Below are 21,368 nucleotides of genomic sequence, written 5' to 3'. Positions count from 1 at the left end.
ACCCAATTAAAATCATAATGAGCCAACCAAGCTTTCCTCATTCACAAGAGACGCAAAAGAAATGAAGGTCACGCTCGTACCATGTTCTGTAGCTTTTCTAAGTTCATGTTTTGAGTGCTGTGGTTGTTTTGTCACATGGAAGAGGCCTCAATACCGATTTGAGACATCACTTTGTGGCGAAGATGTTCTGATGTCTGAAGTGCAACAAACATTTTCCACACTTGTGTCAACTTTGCTTCTATTCACCAGCCCTCTCTAAGATATCTTTGTTCTGGTGCACTCATGTGGACAGTCTTTTGGTCAAAGAACATCTCAACACGCTTCAAGGACCTCCACCCAAGTAAGGTCATAATGAGCCGACCATGTGCTCCTCATTCACAAGAGATTCAAAGGAAATGAAGGTAAATGTTCCAAAATGTTCTGGAGCTTTATGTTCTGTGTGACAAGGTTTTTCTCACATGGAAGAAGCCTCAATACCCATTTTAGACACCATTTCGAGACACCTTTCACCTTTCTCCAATGTTCTGTGGTCGTTTCTCAAATGGAGGAGGCCTCAATACCCATTTGAGACATCACTTCGTGGCGAAGGTGTTCTGATGTCTGAAGAACAACAAACATTTTCCACACTTGTGTCAAATTTGCTTCTATTCACCAGCCCTCTCTAAGATATCTTTGTTCTGGTGCACCCGTGTGGACAGTCTTTTGGTCAAAGAGCATCTCAACACGCTTCAAGGACCTCCACCCAAGTAAGGTCATAATGAGCCGACTATGTGCTCCTCATTCACAAGAGATTCAAAGGAAATGAAGGTAGACTTTCTACAATGTTCTTGAGCTTTTCTGAGTTATGTTCTGAGTGACAAGGTTTTTCTCACATGGAGGAAGTCTCAATACCCATTTTAGACACCATTTCGAGACACCTTCTACCTTTCTCCAATGTTCTGAAGCTTCAAGGAGCAAATTGTTGTAAATAAGAGTTTTTCTATGATCAAAATTGATAATGTTGTCTTAGATTTATAAAATAAAAAGTAAATATTTGTCATATATGGTGCAATTTTCAGTGTTTTATTCACCATACAGATTGTCTTTACCAAGGCTTTTTTTCTCAGAGCATAGGTGCTGGAACTCCCCACTTCTGAGTCACCCCTCGTCTCCACCCCTACCCACCTCCGAGCACCGTCCCTTGGTTCCACCCCCTACCCCCCTCTGAGCACCATCCCTTTGTTCCACCCCCTACCCACCTCCGAGCACCATCCCTTGGTTCCACCCCCTACCCACCTCCAAGCACCATCCCTTGGTTCCACCCCCTACCCCCCTCCGAGCACCATCCATTTGTTCCACCCCCTACCCACCTCCGAGCACCATCTCTTGGTTCCACCCCCTACCCCCATCCCAGCACCATCCATTGGTTCCACCCCCTACCCCCCTCTGAGCACCATCCTTTTGTTCCACCCCCTACCCACCTCCCAGCACCATCCCTTGGTTCCACCCCCTACCCCCCTCTGAGCACCATCCCTTTGTTCCACCCCCTACCCACCTCCGAGCACCATCCCTTTGTTCCACCCCCTACCCACCTCCGAGCACCATCCCTTGGTTCCACCCCCTACCCACCTCCGAGCACCATCCCTTGGTTCCACCCCCTACCCACCTCCGAGCACCATCCCTTGGTTCCATCCCCTACCCTCCTCCCAGCACCATCCCTTGGTTCCACCCCCTATCCCCCTCTGAGCACCATCCCTTGGTTCCCCCCCCCCCCCACCCAGCTTCCAGCACCACCTAATTTAGAGAATACAGAATCAAGTATCAATTCGTTGTGCTAAGTAGTTTGCATGGAATTTGTTAATGGTAACAAGAAAAGCAGTAAAATAGATCCCCTGGAATCAGCAAAAATAGACCCCCCCCCCAACAATAGATCCTCCCACCAACAGTAAATCCTCCACTGCAACAATAGCCCCACCCACAACAAAAGGCCCTGCAGCAACAATAGACCCCCCAGCAGCCAGCATCAATAGGCCCTTCAGCTCACCCCACTGACCCCAGCACCCCTTTGCCATTGCATACATTCAGACTGGAGGTTCCGGAACTGCGTTCCCGCTGAAAAAAAGCCCTGGTCTTTACATTCCAGGAGGATTACGGTGAGGCGGGGACATCGCCCCAGCCTCATGTTTGCATAATAGTAAAAATTGCCAAAATAGATTTCAGTATGAAACATATAGTTGGGTGCAAAGCGTATCATTAGGGGAACTCCAACATAACTGACGTTTCCTGTACTATAGTAAAAGAGGAACAAAAATATATTGACCTTTTTATTATTTATTTTTTTACTCTTCTATATTTTTCCCGTTTTAGCACCAGGATGACCCTGGAAATGTTCTTTGTTCAACAGCGCATTGTACGATTAATGTATCAATGACTCTGTAGTCCCCCTGAAAATAACCAAATCCAGCTCAGCACCATAATATCATGTGAATTGTTCTTTATTACCCCCATCCCCTGGCTTAGAACCATTGTTTCTTTGGAAAGGACTAAGTGCCACCACCCGGCTCATCACCAAGGTGTCTGATGAAATATACTTGTGCCTCCATCCCCAGTGTCCCCAACTCATCAAGGATCTCCAGAACAGGTCCAAAGCTTTATTCAGCGATCACATCCTAGTTGCGTAAGCCACATTTCAGAGCCTCACAGAACTAGTCCAAGACGAAAAATTCGATGCTGTAGCACCTTTCTCCTGGGCTAAGAGACAGGGCCCCTTATCCAACCTATTCAAAGGTGTTTTTCCTCGGGACTCACGCTTGGCTTCCCAAATGGCCACGGCCTTGCTGCCCTTTAAGACTGGGGTTGTCTGAAGGCACTAAAATCCCAGTGTCCTCACAGAACTAGACATGTGTCACTCGGAGGTATCTGAAATTCCGAATCACAATAGTAACGAATGTAAACGTTCCTCTGAAATACCGAAACAAAATGAATCTGAAATAACAAATTTGATTCAAATTTGGAAACAAATATGAAACATAAACATATTGCAAGTGTTATATGTGAAAAATTCAGCGGCCGCATTCAAATAGAAAAAAAAATTAAATTCAGAAAATTCAAATCGAAACTAAAGAAATTCCAAAAACGAATTTAACGAACCCAAATTAGTTAACTAAGGAATTGAAAATGAGACAAATTTGTTTCCTTCTGCACATGTCTACACAGGACCCCTTCATCAGGCATGGCGACCATGCCTGATGAAGGGCTCCTGCCAGGCTCCGAAACGTCGTCTATGTAACTATGACGTGATCACTGAATAAAGCTTTACACCTGTTCTGGAGATCCTCGGTGTGCTGGTGACATACATCTCCCTTTGAATGCCTTCGGTTTCCAGCCATTGGTCACTGCAGCACCCACTTACATACACAGCCACCTTCAGGACCATGTGCTTTGGGAATTTTTTGCTTCCATTCCCAACGTAGGACCACATTGTCCATGTAAATGTCTATAGGACCACATCCCCAGCTTTGCTCTAGGTCTACCTGGAAGTGTCCATGTCCTTCCATCCCCAGCTCATCACCTGGAAATTCCACTGCCATCTATCTTTAACCCATTCGTGGAGTGTTCCATGAAATAGGATCCATCCCAACTGAGCTTTTCTAGAACCACAGTTATACTCCTACCTCTCTCTACTGAAAAAAAAAACGAAACCTAAGGGGTGTTAGAGTCACCTGTTCCTGGGTTTTCTCTAGGGCATGCAACCGCTGCTACGTCTAGACCTTATCTAGAGAGCCAGCACCCATCTAATCCAGAGACAACACTCCTAGTTTCAAACATCTTAGCATTGGAGGAACGTGTTACTACACCTAAGCTGAGCTTCTGCTGCTGTAACCTCTGAAACCTCTGTGTCTCCAGTGACCCCTGTGTCTCCAGTGACCCCTGTGCACTCCTGTGTCTCCAGTGACCCCTGTGTCTCCAGTGACCCCTGTGCAACCCTGTGTCTCCAGTGACCCCTGTGCAACTCTGTGTCTCCAGTGACCCCTGTGCACTCCTGTGTCTCCAGTGACCCCTGTGCACTCCTGTGTCTCCAGTAACCCCTGTGCAACCCTATGTCTCCAGTGACCCCTGTGCAACCCTGTGTCTCCAGTGACCCCTGTGTCTCCAGTGACCCCTGTGCACTCCTGTGTCTCCAGTGACCCCTGTGTCTCCAGCAACCCCTGTGTCTCCTGTGACCCCCTGTGTACTCCTGTGTCTCCTGTGACCCCTGTGCACTCCTATGACCCCAGTGCCTGTGACCCCTGTGGACTCCTATGACCCCAGTGCCTGTGTCTCCTGTGACCCCTGTGCACTCCTATGACCCCAGTGCCTGTGTATCCAGTGACCCCTGTGTCTCCTGTGATCCCTGTGCACTCCTATGACCCCAGTGCCTGTGTCTCCTGTGACCCCTGTGCACTCCTATGACCCCAGTGCCTGTGTCTCCTATGACCCCTGTGCACTCCTATGACCCCAGTGCCTCCTGTGACCGCTGTGCACTCCTATGACCCCAGTGCCTGTGTCTCCTGTGACCCCTGTGCACTCCTATGACCCCAGTGCCTGTGTCTCCAGTGACCCCTGTGTACTCCTGTGACCGCTGTGCACTCCTATGACCCCAGTGCCTGTGTCTCCTGTGACCCCTGTGCACTCCTATGACCCCAGTGCCTGTGTCTCCTGTGACCCCTGTGCACTCCTATGACCCCAGTGCCTGTGTCTCCAGTGACCCTTGTGTACTCCTGTGACCGCTGTGCACTCCTATGACCCCAGTGCCTGTGTCTCCTGTGATCCCTGTGCACTCCTATGACCCCAGTGCCTGTGTCTCCTGTGACCCCTGTGCACTCCTATGACCCCAGTGCCTGTGTCTCCAGTGACCCCTGTGTACTCCTGTGACCGCTGTGCACTCCTATGACCCCAGTGCCTGTGTCTCCAGTGACCCCTGTGTACTCCTGTGACCCCTGTGCACTCCTATGACCCCAGTGCCTGTGTCTCCAGTGACCCCTGTGTACTCCTGTGACCGCTGTGCACTCCTATGACCCCAGTGCCTGTGTCTCCTGTGACCCCTGTGCACTCCTATGACCCCAGTGCCTGTGTCTCCTATGACCCCTGTGCACTCCTATGACCCCAGTGCCTGTGTATCCAGTGACCCCTGTGTCTCCTGTGATCCCTGTGCACTCCTATGACCCCAGTGCCTGTGTCTCCTGTGACCCCTGTGCACTCCTATGACCCCAGTGCCTGTGTCTCCAGTGACCCCTGTGTACTCCTGTGACCGCTGTGCACTCCTATGACCCCAGTGCCTGTGTCTCCTATGACCCCTCTGCACTCCTATGACCCCAGTGCCTGTGTATCCAGTGACCCCTGTGCACTCCTATGACCCCAGTGCCTGTGTCTCCTGTGACCCCTGTGCACTCCTATGACCCCAGTGCCTGTGTCTCCAGTGACCCCTGTGTACTCCTGTGACCGCTGTGCACTCCTATGACCCCAGTGCCTGTGTCTCCTATGACCCCTGTGCACTCCTATGACCCCAGTGCCTGTGTCTCCTGTGACCCCTGTGCACTCCTGTGACCCCAGTGCCTGTGTCTCCAGTGACCCCTGTGTACTCCTGTGACCCCAGTGCACTCCTATGACCCCAGCGCCTGTGTCTCCAGTAACCCCCAGCGCCTGTGTCTCCAGTGACTTTGTTCACTCCTGTGTCATCCACTGACCCCAAAGTATCCTGCATCATAAGTGACCCCAGATCATCCTGTGTCACCCAGTGACCCCAGGGCATCCCATGTCATCCTGTGCCCCCCAGTCCACCTCTGTGAAGCCTGCATCTGCACAGGGCCTTGAGTACACTCCTGAGTTTCCTGACCTGTCCCCCGTGGCGCAGACCCCGGTCCATGACAGGAAGCCCATTGAAGAAGGAAATGAACCCACATTCACCATAAATCACTGAAACGCCCCGTCACACTGTCTACTACTCTTTGCCTTGTATATAAAATATAAACCTGCAGGAGACGCCGTAGCACTTGGTAACCCATCAGTTAATCAGGCCTGATGGCAATCTATACCCAACGCGTTTCAGAGGCCAACAGTCCCCCTTCATCAGGGCTTGGACAATGAGGCTAAAAGGCATCTATTGGACTAAACATCAAATCTCCTGGATGGAACCTTCTGATAGGAGAGATGATTGAGATACAATTCAATATCCCGGAGTTCTTCTGTTGAGTTCAATAGATATGTTTTTTTCCACACATTTGGATATCACATTTTCCAACCCCTGACGAAGGGGGATTTTATGCTGGCCATACACTACCCGAAAAAACGGGGAGGAGGGATAGTCTGCAGAGACACAGTCACACAGGAGAGGAGGAAGAGGGATAGTCTGCAGAGACACAGTCACACAAGACGGGGAGGGATAGTCTGCAGAGACACAGTCACACAGGAGAGGGGGAGGAGGGATAGTCTGCAGGGACAGTCACAGAGGAGAGGAGGAGGGATAGTCTGCAGAGACAAAGTCACACAGGAGAGGAGGAGGAGGGATAGTCTGCAGAGACAGTCACACAGGAGAGGAGGAGAGATAGTATGCAGACACAGTCACACAGGAGAGGAGGAGGGATAGTCTGCAGAGACATAGTCACACAGGAGAGGGGGAGGAGGGGTAGTCTGCAGGGACAGTCACAGAGGAGAGGAGGAGGGATAGTCTGCAGAGACTCAGTCACACAGGAGAGGAGGAGGAGGGATAGTCTGCAGAGACAGTCACACAGGAGAGGAGGAGAGATAGTCTGCAGACACAGTCTCACAGGAGAGGAGGAGGAGGGATAGTCTGCAGAGACAGTCACACAGGAGAGGAGGAGGAGGAAGGATAGTCTGCAGAGACACAGTCACACAGGAGAGAGGAGGGATAGTCTGCAGTGACACAGTCACACAGGAGAGGAGGAGGGATAGTCTGCAGAGACACAGTCACACAGGAGAGGAGGAAGGATAGTCTGCAGAGATACAGTCACACAGGGGGAGGAGGAGGGATAGTCTGCAGAGACACAGTCACAGAGGAGGAGGAGGAGGGATAGTCTGCAGAGACAGTCACACAGGAGAGGTGGAGGGATAGTCTGCAGAGACACAGTCACACAGGAGAGGAGGAGGAGGGATAGTCTGCAGAGACACAGTCACACAGGAGAGAGGAGGGATAGTCTGCAGAGACAAAGTCACACAAGACAGGGGGAGGGATAGTCTGCAGAGACACAGTCACACAGGAGAGGAGGAGGGGGGATAGTCTGCAGAGACACAGTCACACAGGAGAGGAGGAGGAGGGATAGTCTGCAGAGACAGTCACACAGGAGGGGAGGAGAGATAGTCTGCAGACACAGTCACACAGGAGAGAGGAGGGATAGTCTGCAGAGACACAGTCACACAGGAGAGGGGGAGGAGGGATAGTCTGCAGAGACACAGTCACACAGGAGAGGGGGAGGAGGGATAGTCTGCAGAGACACAGTCACACAGGAGAGGAGGAGGAGGGATAGTCTGCAGACACAGTCACACAGGAGAGGAGGAGGGATAGTCTGCAGTGACACAGTCACACAGGAGAGGGGGAGGAGGGATAGTCTGCAGAGACAGTCACACAGGAGAGGAGGAGGAGGGATAGTATGCAGAGACAGTCACACAGGAGAGGGGGAGGAGGGATGGTCTGCAGAGACACAGTCACACAGGAGAGGAGGAGGGATAGTCTGCAGTGACACAGTCACACAGGAGAGGGGGAGGAGGGATGGTCTGCAGAGACACAGTCACACAGGAGAGGGGGAGGAGGGATAGTCTACAGGGACACGGTCACACAGGAGAGGGGGAGGAGGGATAGTCTGCAGAGATACAGTCACACAGGAGAGGCGGAGGGATAGTCTGCAGAGACACAGTCACACAGGAAAGGCGGAGGGATAGTCTGCAGAGGCACAGTCACACATGAGAGGGGGAGGAGGGATAGTCTGCAGAGACACAGTCACATAGGAGAGGCGGAGGTGGGATAGTCTGCAGAGACACAGTCACACAGGAGAGGAGGAGGAGGGATAGTCTGCAGAGACAGTCACACAGGAGAGGAGGAGGAGGGATAGTCTGCAGAGACAGTCACACAGGAGAGGAGGAGGGATAGTCTGCAGAGACAGTCACACAGGAGAGGAGGAGGGATAGTCTGCAGAGACAGTCACACAGGACAGGAGGGAGGGATTGTCTGCAGAGACACAGGAGAGGAGGAGGAGAGATAGTCTGCAGAGACATGGTCACACAGGAGAGGAGGAGGGATAATCTGCAGAGGCATGGTCACACAGGAGAGGAGGAGGGGGGATAGTCTGCAGAGACACAGCCACACAGGAGAGGAGCAGGAGTGATAGTCTGCAGGGACACAGTCACACAGGAGAGGAGGAGGGATAGTCTGCAGAGACACAGTCACACATGATAGGGGGAGGAGGGATAGTCTGCATAGACACAGTCACACAGGAGAGGAGGAGGGATAGTCTGCAGAGACACAGTCACACAGGAGAGGAGGAGGGATAGTCTGCAGAGACATGGTCACACAGGAGAGGGGGAGGGATAATCTGCAGAGACATGGTCACACAGGAGAGGAGGAGGGGGGATAGTCTGCAGGGACAGTCACAGAGGAGAGGAGGAGGGATAGTCTGCAGAGACACAGTCACACAGGAGAGGAGGAGGAGGGATAATCTGCAGAGACACAGTCACACAGGAGAGGGGGAGGAGGGATAGTCTGCAGAGACACAGTCACACAGGAGAGGGGGAGGAGGGATAGTCTGCAGAGACAGTCACACAGGAGAGGGGGAGGAGGGATAGTCTGCAGAGACACAGTCACACAGGAGAGGGGGAGGAGGGATAGTCTGCAGAGACACAGTCACACAGGAGAGGGGGAGGAGGGATAGTCTGCAGACACAGTCACACAGGAGGGGAGGGGTTAATGTACAGTGGGGGAGGGGTCGGACAGTTGGAAAACTAAGATCACTGAGATTTTATTGGCCGTCACAAGAATATCTATCTATAAATAGCATCATAAAGAGTCGAAGAAAAGTTTAAAAAAGGAACATCGAGAGAGCAACTCCGTGTAAGCGCGCGGCCTGCTTTCGAGCCACGACAACATGGAGGACGATCACATGACAGGTCACATGTCTTTGTGTATCTGATCCCCCCTGAAGCCATGTTGGCTACTGGCAATACCCACACTCAGGAGGGTTGGTGTTCCATGGTCATGTGCCTGCAGAGGAAGTAGAAACCTGGAAGTCACATGGCAGGAGTGGGCGGGGTGACTGTAGAGGAGGGGTAATGGCTGCACACGCAGAGGACAAAGGTTCCTAATCCCTATTCCTGAGATCCCCATCGCCCATCCTGTGTGCGGAGAGATAATCCCTACCGCTCTACAGTCGTCTCCGGACGCCTTGTCGAGTTTTCCTCCCAGGAAGACCGTTGGTGGTGTCACCGTCAAGGTGCCTTCATCTACCTTTCTAAGCCGGAGAAGCAAGGACGTCGTGATGGAGAATCCGTCGTACCGCACGTCACGAGGTAAGAGGAGACTTTATTGTAAAGGAGAGAGCAGTACGGAGGGTCCACCAACGTCTGATGAACGTTTCAACATTACGATAGCACAGATTGCAACCAATAAACAATGGACTTGCAATGCGTGTTCTGGTGGAATGCGACCTGTGTTTTGCAATTTGTTTGCAATTTTTGCACTCTACGCGATGTTAAAGCTCAGCTCTAGGCATGAATTGTATTGTATCGTTGCATTGGTCCAGCTTGGACCAATCTAAATATACATCTTCCATAGCTGTGGGTCTTCTGGGGAAGCGGAGAATCAATGTTGTAGTCACTGCTGTCTTCGGGACCCCGTGCCGAGCTGGTACCCTGCAGCGTAGTAACCACACAGGGTTTTCCTCAGGTATGGCATATGTATACTTTCATTGGTCCCAGCTGGAATCCATAACTAGAGTTCAGCAATAATGTTCGGGGCATGTTAAGTGGAAAGATCAATCTTCCTCTGGAGTGCATAGAAAACCCACAGCTCTCTGCTGATTGGTTGGTTTGGCTTCAAACAGGAGGGTGTGGTGTGATGGTGAGAGGTTGATCAGCTCTAAATTGATGGTTAGAGCGAGGTAGTGGGTTAAGAAACTTTGTAATCAAAGTGTAGCAGAATGGTTGGTTTGCCCATCATGGGAAAGTGCCCTGGTGATGGCCATGTTCTCCTCGGAGCCTGTCATCCAATCCCGACCTGTAGAATGAGTGCTAAATGAGCCGTGCCATTGGTTTTAAAGGATTTAAACCCTGTTAATGCTCCTTGCCCTTGGCTAGTAGCAGTTAGTTACGTTCAACTGGACTTGCTCCATGATGTTGAAGACATTTCGTAGCTTTTCCAAGCCACTTCGTCACAATAGCTCCTTGTTACGGCTAGTAGTAGTTAGTCACAATTAACTCAACTTGTTCTGTAAGGTTGTAGTCGATGTTTTGTAGCTTCTCCAAGCCACTTCTTCAATGAAGCTCCATGGCATGGCTAGTAGTGGTTACTTACCTTTAAATGGACTTGTTCTTTGATATTGAAGATGTTTCGTAGCGTTTCAAAGCCACTTCTTCACAATAGGTCCTTGTCACGGCTAGTAGTAGTCAGTCACAATAACTCTGCTTGTTCTGTAAGGTTGTAGAGGTTTCGTATCTTCTCCAAGCCACTTCTTCAATGAAGCTCCATGGCATGGCTAGTAGTGGTTACTTACCTTCAGATAGACTTGTTCTTTGATATTGAAGTTGTTTTGTAGCTTCTCCAAGCCACTTCTTCACAATAGCTCCTTGTCACGGCTAGAAGTCGTTAGTCACAATAACTCTGCTTGTTCTGTAAGGTTGTAGATGTTTCGTAGCTTCTCCAAGCCACTTCTTCAATGAAGCTCCATGGCATGGCTAGTAGTGGTTACTTACCTTCAGATGGACTTGTTCTTTGATATTGAAGATGTTTTGTAGCGTTTCGAAGCCACTTCTTTACAATAGCTCCTTGTCAAGGCTAGTAGTAGTTAGTTACAATAACTCGGCTTGTTCTGTAAGGTTGTAGATGTTTTGTAGCTTCTCCAAGCCACTTCTTCAATGAAGCTCCATAGCATGGCTAGTAGTGGTTACTTACCTTCAGATGGACTTGTTCTTTGATATTGAAGATGTTTCGTAGCTTCTTCAAGCCAATTCTTCACAATAGATCCGTGTCACGGCTAGTAGTAATTTCAAAGCTTCTCCAAGCCACTTCCTAACTGAAGCTCCATGTCATGTCTAGCCTCATTCAACTGGACTTGTTCTTTAGTGTTAAAGACATTTTATAGCTTCTCTAAGCCACTTCTTCTCTGAAGCTCCATGTCACAGCTAGTAGTGGTCACTTACCTTTAAATGGACTTGTTCTTTGATGTTGAAGTCATTCATACCTTCTCCAAGCCACCTTCATCCTTGAAGCTCCTTGTCCTGTCTAACCGTAGTTCAACACTACAGAACAAGCCCAGTTGAATGTGATTAACTACGGCTAGACATGACAAGGATGAAGGTAGCTTGGAGAAGCTATAAAACATCTTCAATATCAAAGTACAAATGTATTTAAATGTAGGTAACCACTACTAGCTGTGCCATGGAGCTTCAGTGAAGAAGGGGCTTGGAGAAGCTATGAATGACTTCATTATTAAATAAGTCCATCTGAAGGTAAGTAACCTCTATTAGCAATGCCATGGAGCTTCAATAAAGAAGGGGCTTGCAGAAGCTACGAAACATCTTTAACACTACAGAAAAAAACCCAGTTGAATGTGACTAAGGCATTTCATTGTCTCTCTAAGCCACTTCCTCACCGAAGCTCCTTGTCCCATCTAGCCATAGTTAGTCAAGCTGAATTAGACTTGTTTTTTGATGTTAAAGATGTTTCATATTCTCCAAGCCACTTCTCCACTGAAGCTCCTCCACTGAAGCTCCTTGTCATGGATAACCATAGTTATTCACGTTCAACTGAAATGTTGAAGAGGTTTTAAAGTTTCTACAAACTACTTCTTCAGGGCAGAAGTGTTTTGGAGTAGCTACAAAACATCTTCCAAATTACAGAACAGGCCCAGTTAAGTGTTAAGGCCCGTTACACACGAGTCGAAATTCGGCCGGGAATTTTCATCCGACGAACGATCTGCTGATTTTTGGCTTGTTAGTATGGTGCTCTCGACAACCGACTCCGACTTTTCGGCCGTCAAAATTCTGGTGTGCAGGCTATAAAATTTTTGTCCACCGTCAAAACATGGCTAATTTTCCTGCAGTCAGTACAGATTTCGACAGGGAAAAATCTTATGAGCAAGACTGGGCATGCTCAGAGATGAAAGAACACAAAGAAAGCAATCCAACACATGACATCACTTCTGAAGTATAATTCTGTCGGACGAAAATTTTTTTTGTGCAGTCTAGAGCACATTCCAACCAACAGACACCACTCTGGACAAAAGACGAACGACCGGTCGGCGGAAATTCGTTGCGTGTGTACTAGGCTTTTCTACTACTAGCCATGACAACGAGCTTTAGTAGGGAAGTGGCTTGATAAATGAGAATAACCTAATTGTGCCCTTGGATTTTAAAGGATTAGAACCCAGGGAATATTCCCTGTCACAGCTAGCAGTAGATAGCCACATTCAAATGAACTTGTTCTTTGGTGTTGATGTCGTTTTATAGCTTCTCCAAGCCACTTCCTAACTGAAGCTCCATGTCATGTCTAGCCACATCCAACTGGACTTCTTCTTTAGCGTTAAAGCGGAGTTCCGGGCACAAAAACGATATTTTTTTTTTGTGCCCGTCCGCTAGTTCAGCCTAACCTGAAAAGGAATTGGATAGTTAGATTTTTTTTTTTTAAAAACTCACCTTGTAATTGACGATCGTAAATACTCACCTATGACAGCTTCCTCCCTCGGAGCCGCGGCTCACCCCGTCACTTCCTGTCTCGCTATGATTCCTGGGAGCTGAACGTCATAGCTCCCAGGAATCAATGCGCCGCACCGGCCCCGCTCGTCATTTCCGGGCGACGCCGCATTCCCCTGCTAAACAGCTTCTGGGCATGCCCAGAAGCTGTTTAGGAATGCGGCGCCGCACCGGAAGTGACGAGAGGGGCCGGTGCAGCGCATTCTGGGACACGAAGACGCGGAAGAAGACGGAGAAGAGGACCGCGCCGGCTTCAGCTGCCCACAACCGAGATGGAAACGCTGTGGAAGAAAACTTCTAAGTAAGTATTTCTTCTAAAAGGTAAGTGCGAATCGGGACAGATCAGAGGCTAGCCATTGTGGAATGTGCTAGCCCTGACTGTCCCGGGGGTATGTTAAAAAAAAAAACGATTCTCTGCCCGGAACTCCGCTTTAAAGACATTTTATAGCTACTCTAAGCCACTTCTTCGCTGAAGCTCCTTGTCCTGTCTAGAGATGCTGAACTGAACTTCTTCTTTGATGTTGAAGACGTTTTGCATTCTCCAAGCCACTTCTCCACTGAAGCTTCTTGTCATGGCTAGTACTGGCTACTCACCTTCAAATGTACTTGTTCTTTGATGTTGAAGACTTTTTTAAGCTTCTCCAAGCCACTTCCTAACTGAAGCTCCTTATGTCTAGCTATGGTTAATCACAATCAACTGGACTTGTTCTGTAGTGTTAAAGACATTTAATAGCTTCCCAAAGTCTCTTCTTCACTGAAGGTCATTGTCACATCGAGGTGGAGTTAATCAAGCTGAACTAGACTTGTTCTTTGATGTTGAAGATGTTTGGAAGCGTCTCCAAATCACTTCTCCATTGAAGCTCCTTGTCATGGATAGCAGTAGTTAACCACATTCAAATGGAATTTTGAAAAGGTTTCAAAGCTTCTTTAAACCAATTATTTAGGGTAGAAGTCGTTTGGAGATGCTACAAAACCTCTTCCAACTTACAGAACAGGTCCAGTTGAGTCTGACCAACTACTACTAGCCATGACATTTAGTAGCTTCCCAAAGTCTCTTCTTCACTGAAGGCCATTGTCCCATCTAGCTGTAGTTAATCAAGCTGAACTAGACTTGTTCTTCGATGTTGAAGATGTTTGGTAGCGTCTCCAAATCACTTCTCCATTAAAGCTCCTTGTCATGAATGGCAGTAGTTAATCACATTCAAATGGAATGTTGAAAAGGTTTCAAAGCTTCTTTAAACCAATTATTTAGAGTAGAAGTCATTTGGAGATGCTACAAAACCTCTTCCAACTTACAGAACAGGTCCAGTTGAGTCTGACCAACTACTACTAGCCATGACAAGAAGCTTCAATAGCGAAGTGTCTTGATAAAGGAGAAAAACCTAATAGTGGTGTTGGATTTAAAGGGTTTGAACCCAGGGAGAATTCTTTGTAACAGCTAGCAGTAGTTAGCCACATTCAAATGGACGTGTACTTTAATGTTGAAGACATTTCATAGCTTCTTCAAGTCACTTCCTCACTGAAGCTCCTTGTCATGTCTAGCTTTAGCCATTCACAATCAACTTGTTCTTTGGTGTTGGGGCTGTTTCGTAGCTTCATCAAGCCGCTTCTGTACTGAAGCTCCTTGTCATGTATAGTTGTAATCATTCACAATCAACTTGTTCTTTGATGTTGGGGATGTTTCGTAGCTTCATCAAGCCACTTCTCCACTGAAGCTCCTTGTCATGGATTGTAGTGGGTAGCCACATTCCACTGGAATGTTGATGAGGTTTCAAAGCTTCCCCAAACCACTTCTTCCGGGTAGGTAGAAGTGGTTTGGAGAAGCTATAAAACCTCTTCCACATTACGGAACAAGTCCCGTTGCGTGTCACTAACTACTACTAGCCATGACAAGGAGCTTCAGTAGGGAAGTGGCTTGAGAACAACCTTACCATATTGTTGTATTTAAAGGATGGGAATTCCTTGTCACAGCTAGTAGAAGTTAGCCACATTCAGTTGGACTTGTTCTGAAGTGCTGAAGATGTTTCAAAGCTTCTCCAAATCACGTCTTCAGTGGAGAAGAGACTTGGAGAAGCTACAAAGTGGCTTCAACGTTACAGGTCCAATTGAATGTGACGAAGTACTACCAGCTGTGACAAGCAGCTTTGGTGAAGAAAGGGATTGGAGAAGTCATGAAACATCTTCAACTCTACAGAACAAGTCCAGTTCAATGTGACTAACTACTACTATATACATGCATATATGATTATAGAAGAATGGGGCACTAAAGCAAATTAATATCTGGCCTATCTACTGTAGATGTTTACAGTTGTAGTATATATAGTAAAATTCAGCTTAATCAGTATCAACAATCGTGCGAATACCCCCCTATTTTATGGCACCATAAAAGATCCTGTGAATATACAGACGAGCAAAACTGTTGGAGGACTGGTGGTGTACTTTCACAAGTGGAGTAGAACATTTGGAAAGCCTCAAAGAAAATACATCAATTTATATGAATATCTATACATACTAATAAAATCATACACTCCTAAATCTACACCTAGTTGTGACCAAGTAGAGAAAGCAACCTGGTCTGGATGACCCATGAAAAATTAGTACAACGTTCCTGGTAAAAGAATAAAGCCCCGTACACACGATAAGAAATTCGGAAGGGAAATTTTGTCTGACGACCGTTCTGCCGATTTTCGGATTGTTAGTATGGTACTTTGGACAGCCGACTCCGACTTTTCGGCTGACAAAATCCTGATGTGCAGGCTATATAATTTTTGTTGTCCGTAATACAACGTCCGATTTTCGTCTCATTAGTACAGATTTAGATGGAAAAAATCTTAGGTGCAAGACTAGGCATGCTCAGAGACGACAGAACACATACAAAGCAATCCAACACATGACATCACTTCTGAAATAGAATTCTGTCGTACGGGAAAATTAGTATGAAAAAAACCTCTTCACTTTCCACATCAGACTAGCATGCCACAAAAAACGGACGACAAATCTGGTCGTGTGTACGGGGCTTTACATTCTTAGTCATGAATCTGGGAGACGTTATCATGCACTATCAGTACGGATTATAACTGGGATGATTGTACCCCCTTATATATTCAGTCAATGTGTGTGTTTCAAACAGGTGGATCCAGTAAGAGAAATCCACCAGAGAGATATCGCCGTCCTCGGGGTTCCAAACAGGAAGATGACACCATCTCTCACCATGATCAGGTAGATGGCTAGAACCTTAGGCTATACTTTTCTACACCTACAGTCCGTACATTTTAAGTATGTAATTTGTATCATTCTGTTGGTTTAGCACGAAGAACAAATGTTTTTAAAAATTGAGGTTAAAGAGGAAGAAGAGGAGGTGTGCGTGATGGATTATCAGCAGGATGAGATGATGGGGAAAATCAAGCAGGAGGAACCTTCTCTAGATATTGGCACAGGTGAGTAATGAACACTAAATACAGAAACTGTTCTGTTATATGGATTAATGATTGAGGATATGTAGACCTTCAACTCATCAGGTAAGATGATCTCTACAAGGAGGTCATGATGGAGAATTAGCTGCCCCTCACATCACCGGGTAAGATGACATTTTTTTTGTAAAGGAGAGAGCAGTACAGAGGGTCCACCTAGATCCCCCATCATCTGATAAACACATAGAAACAATGTATTCAGTCAGTGTGTGTGTTTCCTACAGATGGATCCAGTAATGGGAACCCACCAGATAGATGTCCCCGTACTCTGTATTCCGGGGATTCCACACAGGAAGATGACCTGGTTAGTAGAGTTAAGGGTCTTACCTTGTATATGTATGCTCTTCAATAAGTGTCTAGTAATGTATTGATGTTTGTGTCTTTATAGGATGATGACCAGATTTGTAAAGTTGAAATCAAAGAGGAAGACATGTATGAGATGGGTGATCAGCCCTGCGCTGAGAACGATATATCTCCAGAGAGTAGCATAGGTGAGTATTTTACCCGTGTAAATTGAAATATCGACTGCTATTAAACTGGTTCTGTTCTGTTCATTGTAAATTTCCCTGAATACTGAATAGCAGCTATGTCCATCTGTACAAGGCTGCTGGCGTGCAGCTAGCCAAGCTCTACTTTAAAGGACTAGTGACTGTGTTGCTTGGCTATCGAGCACAACGTCAACGTTCTGATGAGTCCTCTTTGCTTCCTGGTGTCTTATAGACTGTCTTTTTGCGCCCCTGTGATTCTGCTTCCAAGCATCCTCTATGATCCCTCTCTGACTCAGTGTGTCTTCAATATTCCAGGTTCCTATCTTTTTTTTGTGTCCCCTGTGCATCTCAGTGGCTTATTGAGTATCCTGTGACCTTTATACCTTGGGTTCCAGCACCCTAGTACTACCAGAGATTTTCCTGTGTCCAGTGATCCCAGCAGCCTATTGCCTCCAATGATTCCCCTGTGTTATGTGATCCCAGCCCCCCCCCCCCCAGTGCTCCCAGAGACTCTCCCGTAGTCATGTGTTTCCAGCACCAAGTTGCCAGTTGCTCCCATATGAAAGGTCCATCCTAAATATAGCTTCATGTTCCCTGCAAATAAGGTGGAGATACTGTACATCAAATGAGGTGGAGATACTGTACACCAGTGGTCCTCAACCCTGGCCTACGGGGCCCACTAACAGGCCAGATTTAAGGTATTACCTTGGGGAGATGCAGACTAGAGTACTGCAATCACTGAGCAGCAAATGATATCACCTGGGATGTATTTCAGTTATCTTGAAAATCTGGCCTGTTAGTGGGCCCTGTAGGCCAGGGTTGAGGACCACTGCTGTACACCATATAAAAGGTCCATCTCCATTCCTCAATATATCATTATGTTCCCAACAAATGAGGAGGAGATACTGTACACCATATGAAAGGTCCATCTCCATCCCTCAATATAACGTCATGTTCCCAACAAATGAGGAGGAGATACTGTACACCATATGAAAGGTCCATCTCCATTCCTCAATATAACGTCATGTTCCCAACAAATGAGGAGGAGATACTGTACACCATATGAAAGGTCCATCTCCATTCCTCAATATAACTTCATGTTCCCAACAAATGAGGAGGAGATACTGTACACCATATGAAAGGTCCATCTCCATTCCTCAATATAACGTCATGTTCCCAACAAATGAGGAGGAGATACTGTACACCATATGAAAGGTCCATCTCCATTCCTCAATATAACGTCATGTTCCCAACAAATGAGGAGGAGATACTGTACACCATATGAAAGGTCCATCTCCATTCCTCAATATAATGTCACGTTCCCAACAAATGAGGAGGAGATACTGTACACCCTGTGATAAGATCCATCCTTATTTCTTCCCATAGAAATGTAATCAGTAAACCATGACCAAGTGACCTATTCTTAGTTTGGTAAATTTGTACATCTTAGATTCGTGTTACAGTACCCAATTCCAATGCAGAGCTTTGTAAAAACGTTGACTATTCAGCCAACATACAGTACTCTTTATTGCAACCAATGTAAATAGTTCACATTAACCGAATATTTTTCTCTAACAGATGGACAAAATGAGTGGAACACCATCGAACGGCGTATAATCTCATCTCCAGATTACAATGATTACAATGTAAATGACGCGGGAACATATCTCCCAGAGGAAGACCCTGGACATTCCCGTGCAGATAGATCGTCAAATCCATCCTCCGACTCTTTCACCCATAAAGGGAAAAAGATGTTTCCTTGTCCTCACTGCGAAAAATATTTTAAAGCAAAATCATCTCTCGATAAACATGTCAGAGTGCACACCGGAGAGCGTCCATTCTCATGCCCGGAGTGCGGGATTTGTTTCAAATCCAGTTCAAATCTCTTTAGACATCAAAGGCTTCACGCCGGAGTGAAGAGTTTCACATGTTCTGTATGTGGGAAGCCTTGCATAGACAATGCCAACCTTGCCAGACATCTGCTAAATCACACAGGCGAGAGACCTCATGAGTGCACAGAATGCGGGAAACGTTTCAAAAGGAAATATCAACTGACTGAGCACTTTAGAGTTCACACGGGAGAAACTCCTTTCTCGTGTCCGGAGTGCGACGAAAGTTTTATGCAGAAGTATGATCTCATCGTCCACCAGAAAACGCACATGGACAAAAATCCATACACGTGTACGGTGTGTGGGAAAGGTTTTACGTGGAAGCACACCTTCCTCCTGCACCAGCGGACACATACGGGCAAAATGACGCACAAGTGTACCGAGTGCGGGCAGTCTTTCCTAACCAAGTCTGAACTTAACGTACACCGGAGGTGTCACATGCATGTGGTGATCTTTCCGTGTTCGGAATGCGAACATTCGTTCAAAACGCGGAAAGAACTCCTAATACACCAGAGAAGTCACACCGGCGAGGAGGTCTTCTCGTGCACGGAATGCCAGAAATCCTTCATAAAGAATTCGGAACTTATCAGACACCAGAGAATCCACACTGGCGAGAAGCCCTTTTTGTGCTTCCAGTGCGGCAAACGCTTCATGCAGAAAAAAGGCCTCAATGCCCATATGAAGCTCCACGAAGAGAAGCCCGAGTGATGGAAATGTTTTAGTAAGAAGACAATCTCATCCCTATCAGAACATTCACATCGCAAAGAACCGTTTTCTTGTGTGGAGGATGGGACAGGGCCAAGAAATCCAGTCATTTTCTTCCTTGGAGAACCAAAAATGTTGGTTGACGAAGCCTACCAAGATACACACAATAGAGGTTCTTGGTTGGTTGGATTGATAAACCTCTCAGAATGATGGAAAATTAAATCTACAAATATCAATGCAGCTGATAGGACGTCCTTACCGCAACCCGCTACTTGCTTCTTGTTGGTTGTTTGTTGGCCTCTGTACAGTTTACTTAAATGCTTTGATTTAGATAAATGCCTTTTGCGTCTACTAGATGTTTTGCTTTTTATAACTAAAGGTATCATTTATAATCGTATGTTCTTCGTTATTTTTTTTGTTTTTTTTTGACAACTTGTATGCGGATTAAAGGGATACAGTCCTGGGAGGAATTCCTAGAATGCCATTCCTGACCTCTTCTTTCGAATATACTAGTTGGCTGGATGTCGTGATGCTCCCCTGGTTTTTGAAATCTTTTATTATTATTATTATACAGGATTTATATAGAGCCAACAGTTTGCGCAGCGCTTTACAATGTGAGGCAAGACACTACAGTTACAATACAATTCAAAACAGGAGGAACTAGAGGGCCCTGCTCGTTAGAGCTTACAATCTAGAAGGGAGGGTCAAGTGAAACAAAAGGCAATAACCGTGGGGGATGGGCTGATGGAGAAAATGGAGGTATATTTGTTAGGTGTTGGTAGGATAGGCTTCTCTAAAAAGGAAGGTTTTCAGAGATCGCCTAAAAGCTAATAGAGTAGGAGATAATCGGACAGATAAGGGTAAGGAGTTCCATAGGATTGGAGAGACTCTGGAAAAGTCCTGGAGGCGAGCATGGGAGGAGGTGACGAGGGGGCTAGAGAGCAGGAGGTTTTGAGAGGAACGAAGAGAGCGATTAGGTTGGTATTTTGAGACTAGGCTGGTGATGTAGCTGGGGGCCAAAGCCTCGTACACACGCAACGGCCGATTGTCGGCTTGTTAGTATGATGCTTCCGACAACCGACTGCGACTTTTCGGCCGAACAAAATCTGGTGTGCATGCTATAAAATTTTTGTTGGCCGTCAACAGAACGGCCGATTGTTCTTCAGTCAGTACAGATTTCAGCAGACAAAAATGTGATGAGCAAGACTGGGCATGCTCAGAGAAGAAAAAAAACACGTAAAGTAAACCAGAACATGACATCACTTCTGAAGTTGGTTTTTGTTGGCCGACAAAATTCGTGTGCAGTCTAGAGCACATTTCAACCATCACAACAACACTGGACAAAAGACGGCCGATCGGTCGGCCAACAATCGTTGCGTGTGTACGAGGCTTAAGTTGTGGATTGCTTTTGTAAGATGTTGTTAGTATTTTGAATTTAATTCGTTGGGTGAGCAGAAGCCAGTAAAGGGCTTGACAAAGAGGAGCAGCGGACACTGAGCGATTGGTAAGGTGGATGAGTCTGGCGGCAGCATTCATGATGGATTGAAGGGGGGAGGAGCCTGGGTAGAGGTAAGCCAACGAGAAGGGAATTGCAGTAGTCGAGGCGTGAGGTGACCAGGGAGTGAACAAAGAGCTTTGTTGTATCTTTGGTTAGAAAGGGGCGTATTTTGGAGATGTTGCGGAGGCTGAGGCGGCAAGATTTGGACAGCGATTGGATGTGGGGTTTGAAGGAGAGTTCAGAGTCCAGGACAACACCTAGGACCTTGGCATGCGGGGATGGGCTGATGGTAATGCCATCGATATTGACAGAGAAATCAGGGGTAGGGGCACGTGGTGGAGGAAAGATTTATAAGCTCTGTTTTGGATGGATTGAGTTTGAGGAA

The 21,368-nt window shown here is 47.0% G+C and overlaps 2 protein-coding genes across 2 annotated transcripts in view; both read left to right on the top strand.

The window, feature by feature from the left end:
• The window catches only part of LOC309564399 (uncharacterized protein), a 252,084-nt gene that overhangs the window by 80,038 nt on the left and 150,678 nt on the right, over positions 1-21,368 (top strand). The window lies entirely within an intron of this gene.
• Positions 9,268-19,494, top strand: LOC309562731 (uncharacterized protein). The gene is made up of 6 exons (XM_082267017.1): positions 9,268-9,534; positions 16,064-16,152; positions 16,241-16,370; positions 16,628-16,707; positions 16,792-16,894; positions 18,470-19,494. The coding sequence occupies exons 1-6, from the start codon at positions 9,504-9,506 to the stop codon at positions 19,486-19,488; spliced, it is 1,452 nt and encodes a 483-aa protein (XP_082123143.1). The 5' UTR covers positions 9,268-9,503; the 3' UTR covers positions 19,489-19,494.

The sequence above is a fragment of the Pelophylax lessonae genome, assembly GCF_965119305.1.
Source record: "Pelophylax lessonae genome assembly, chromosome: 9".
In the NCBI taxonomy this organism is placed as follows: domain Eukaryota; kingdom Metazoa; phylum Chordata; class Amphibia; order Anura; family Ranidae; genus Pelophylax; species Pelophylax lessonae.
Note: the sequence above shows the minus strand (reverse complement) of the source record. Positions and strands in the feature narration are given on the sequence as shown.

Bases quoted from the DNA above. Each gene is read 5' to 3' on its own strand.
- LOC309562731 (XM_082267017.1), top strand. From the start codon at position 9,504: ATGGAGAATCCGTCGTACCGCACGTCACGAG. The intron at 9,535-16,063 runs GTAAGAGGAGAC...TGTTTCAAACAG, and splicing joins GTCGTACCGCACGTCACGAG to GTGGATCCAGTAAGAGAAAT. The intron at 16,708-16,791 runs GTTAGTAGAGTT...GTGTCTTTATAG, and splicing joins CCACACAGGAAGATGACCTG to GATGATGACCAGATTTGTAA.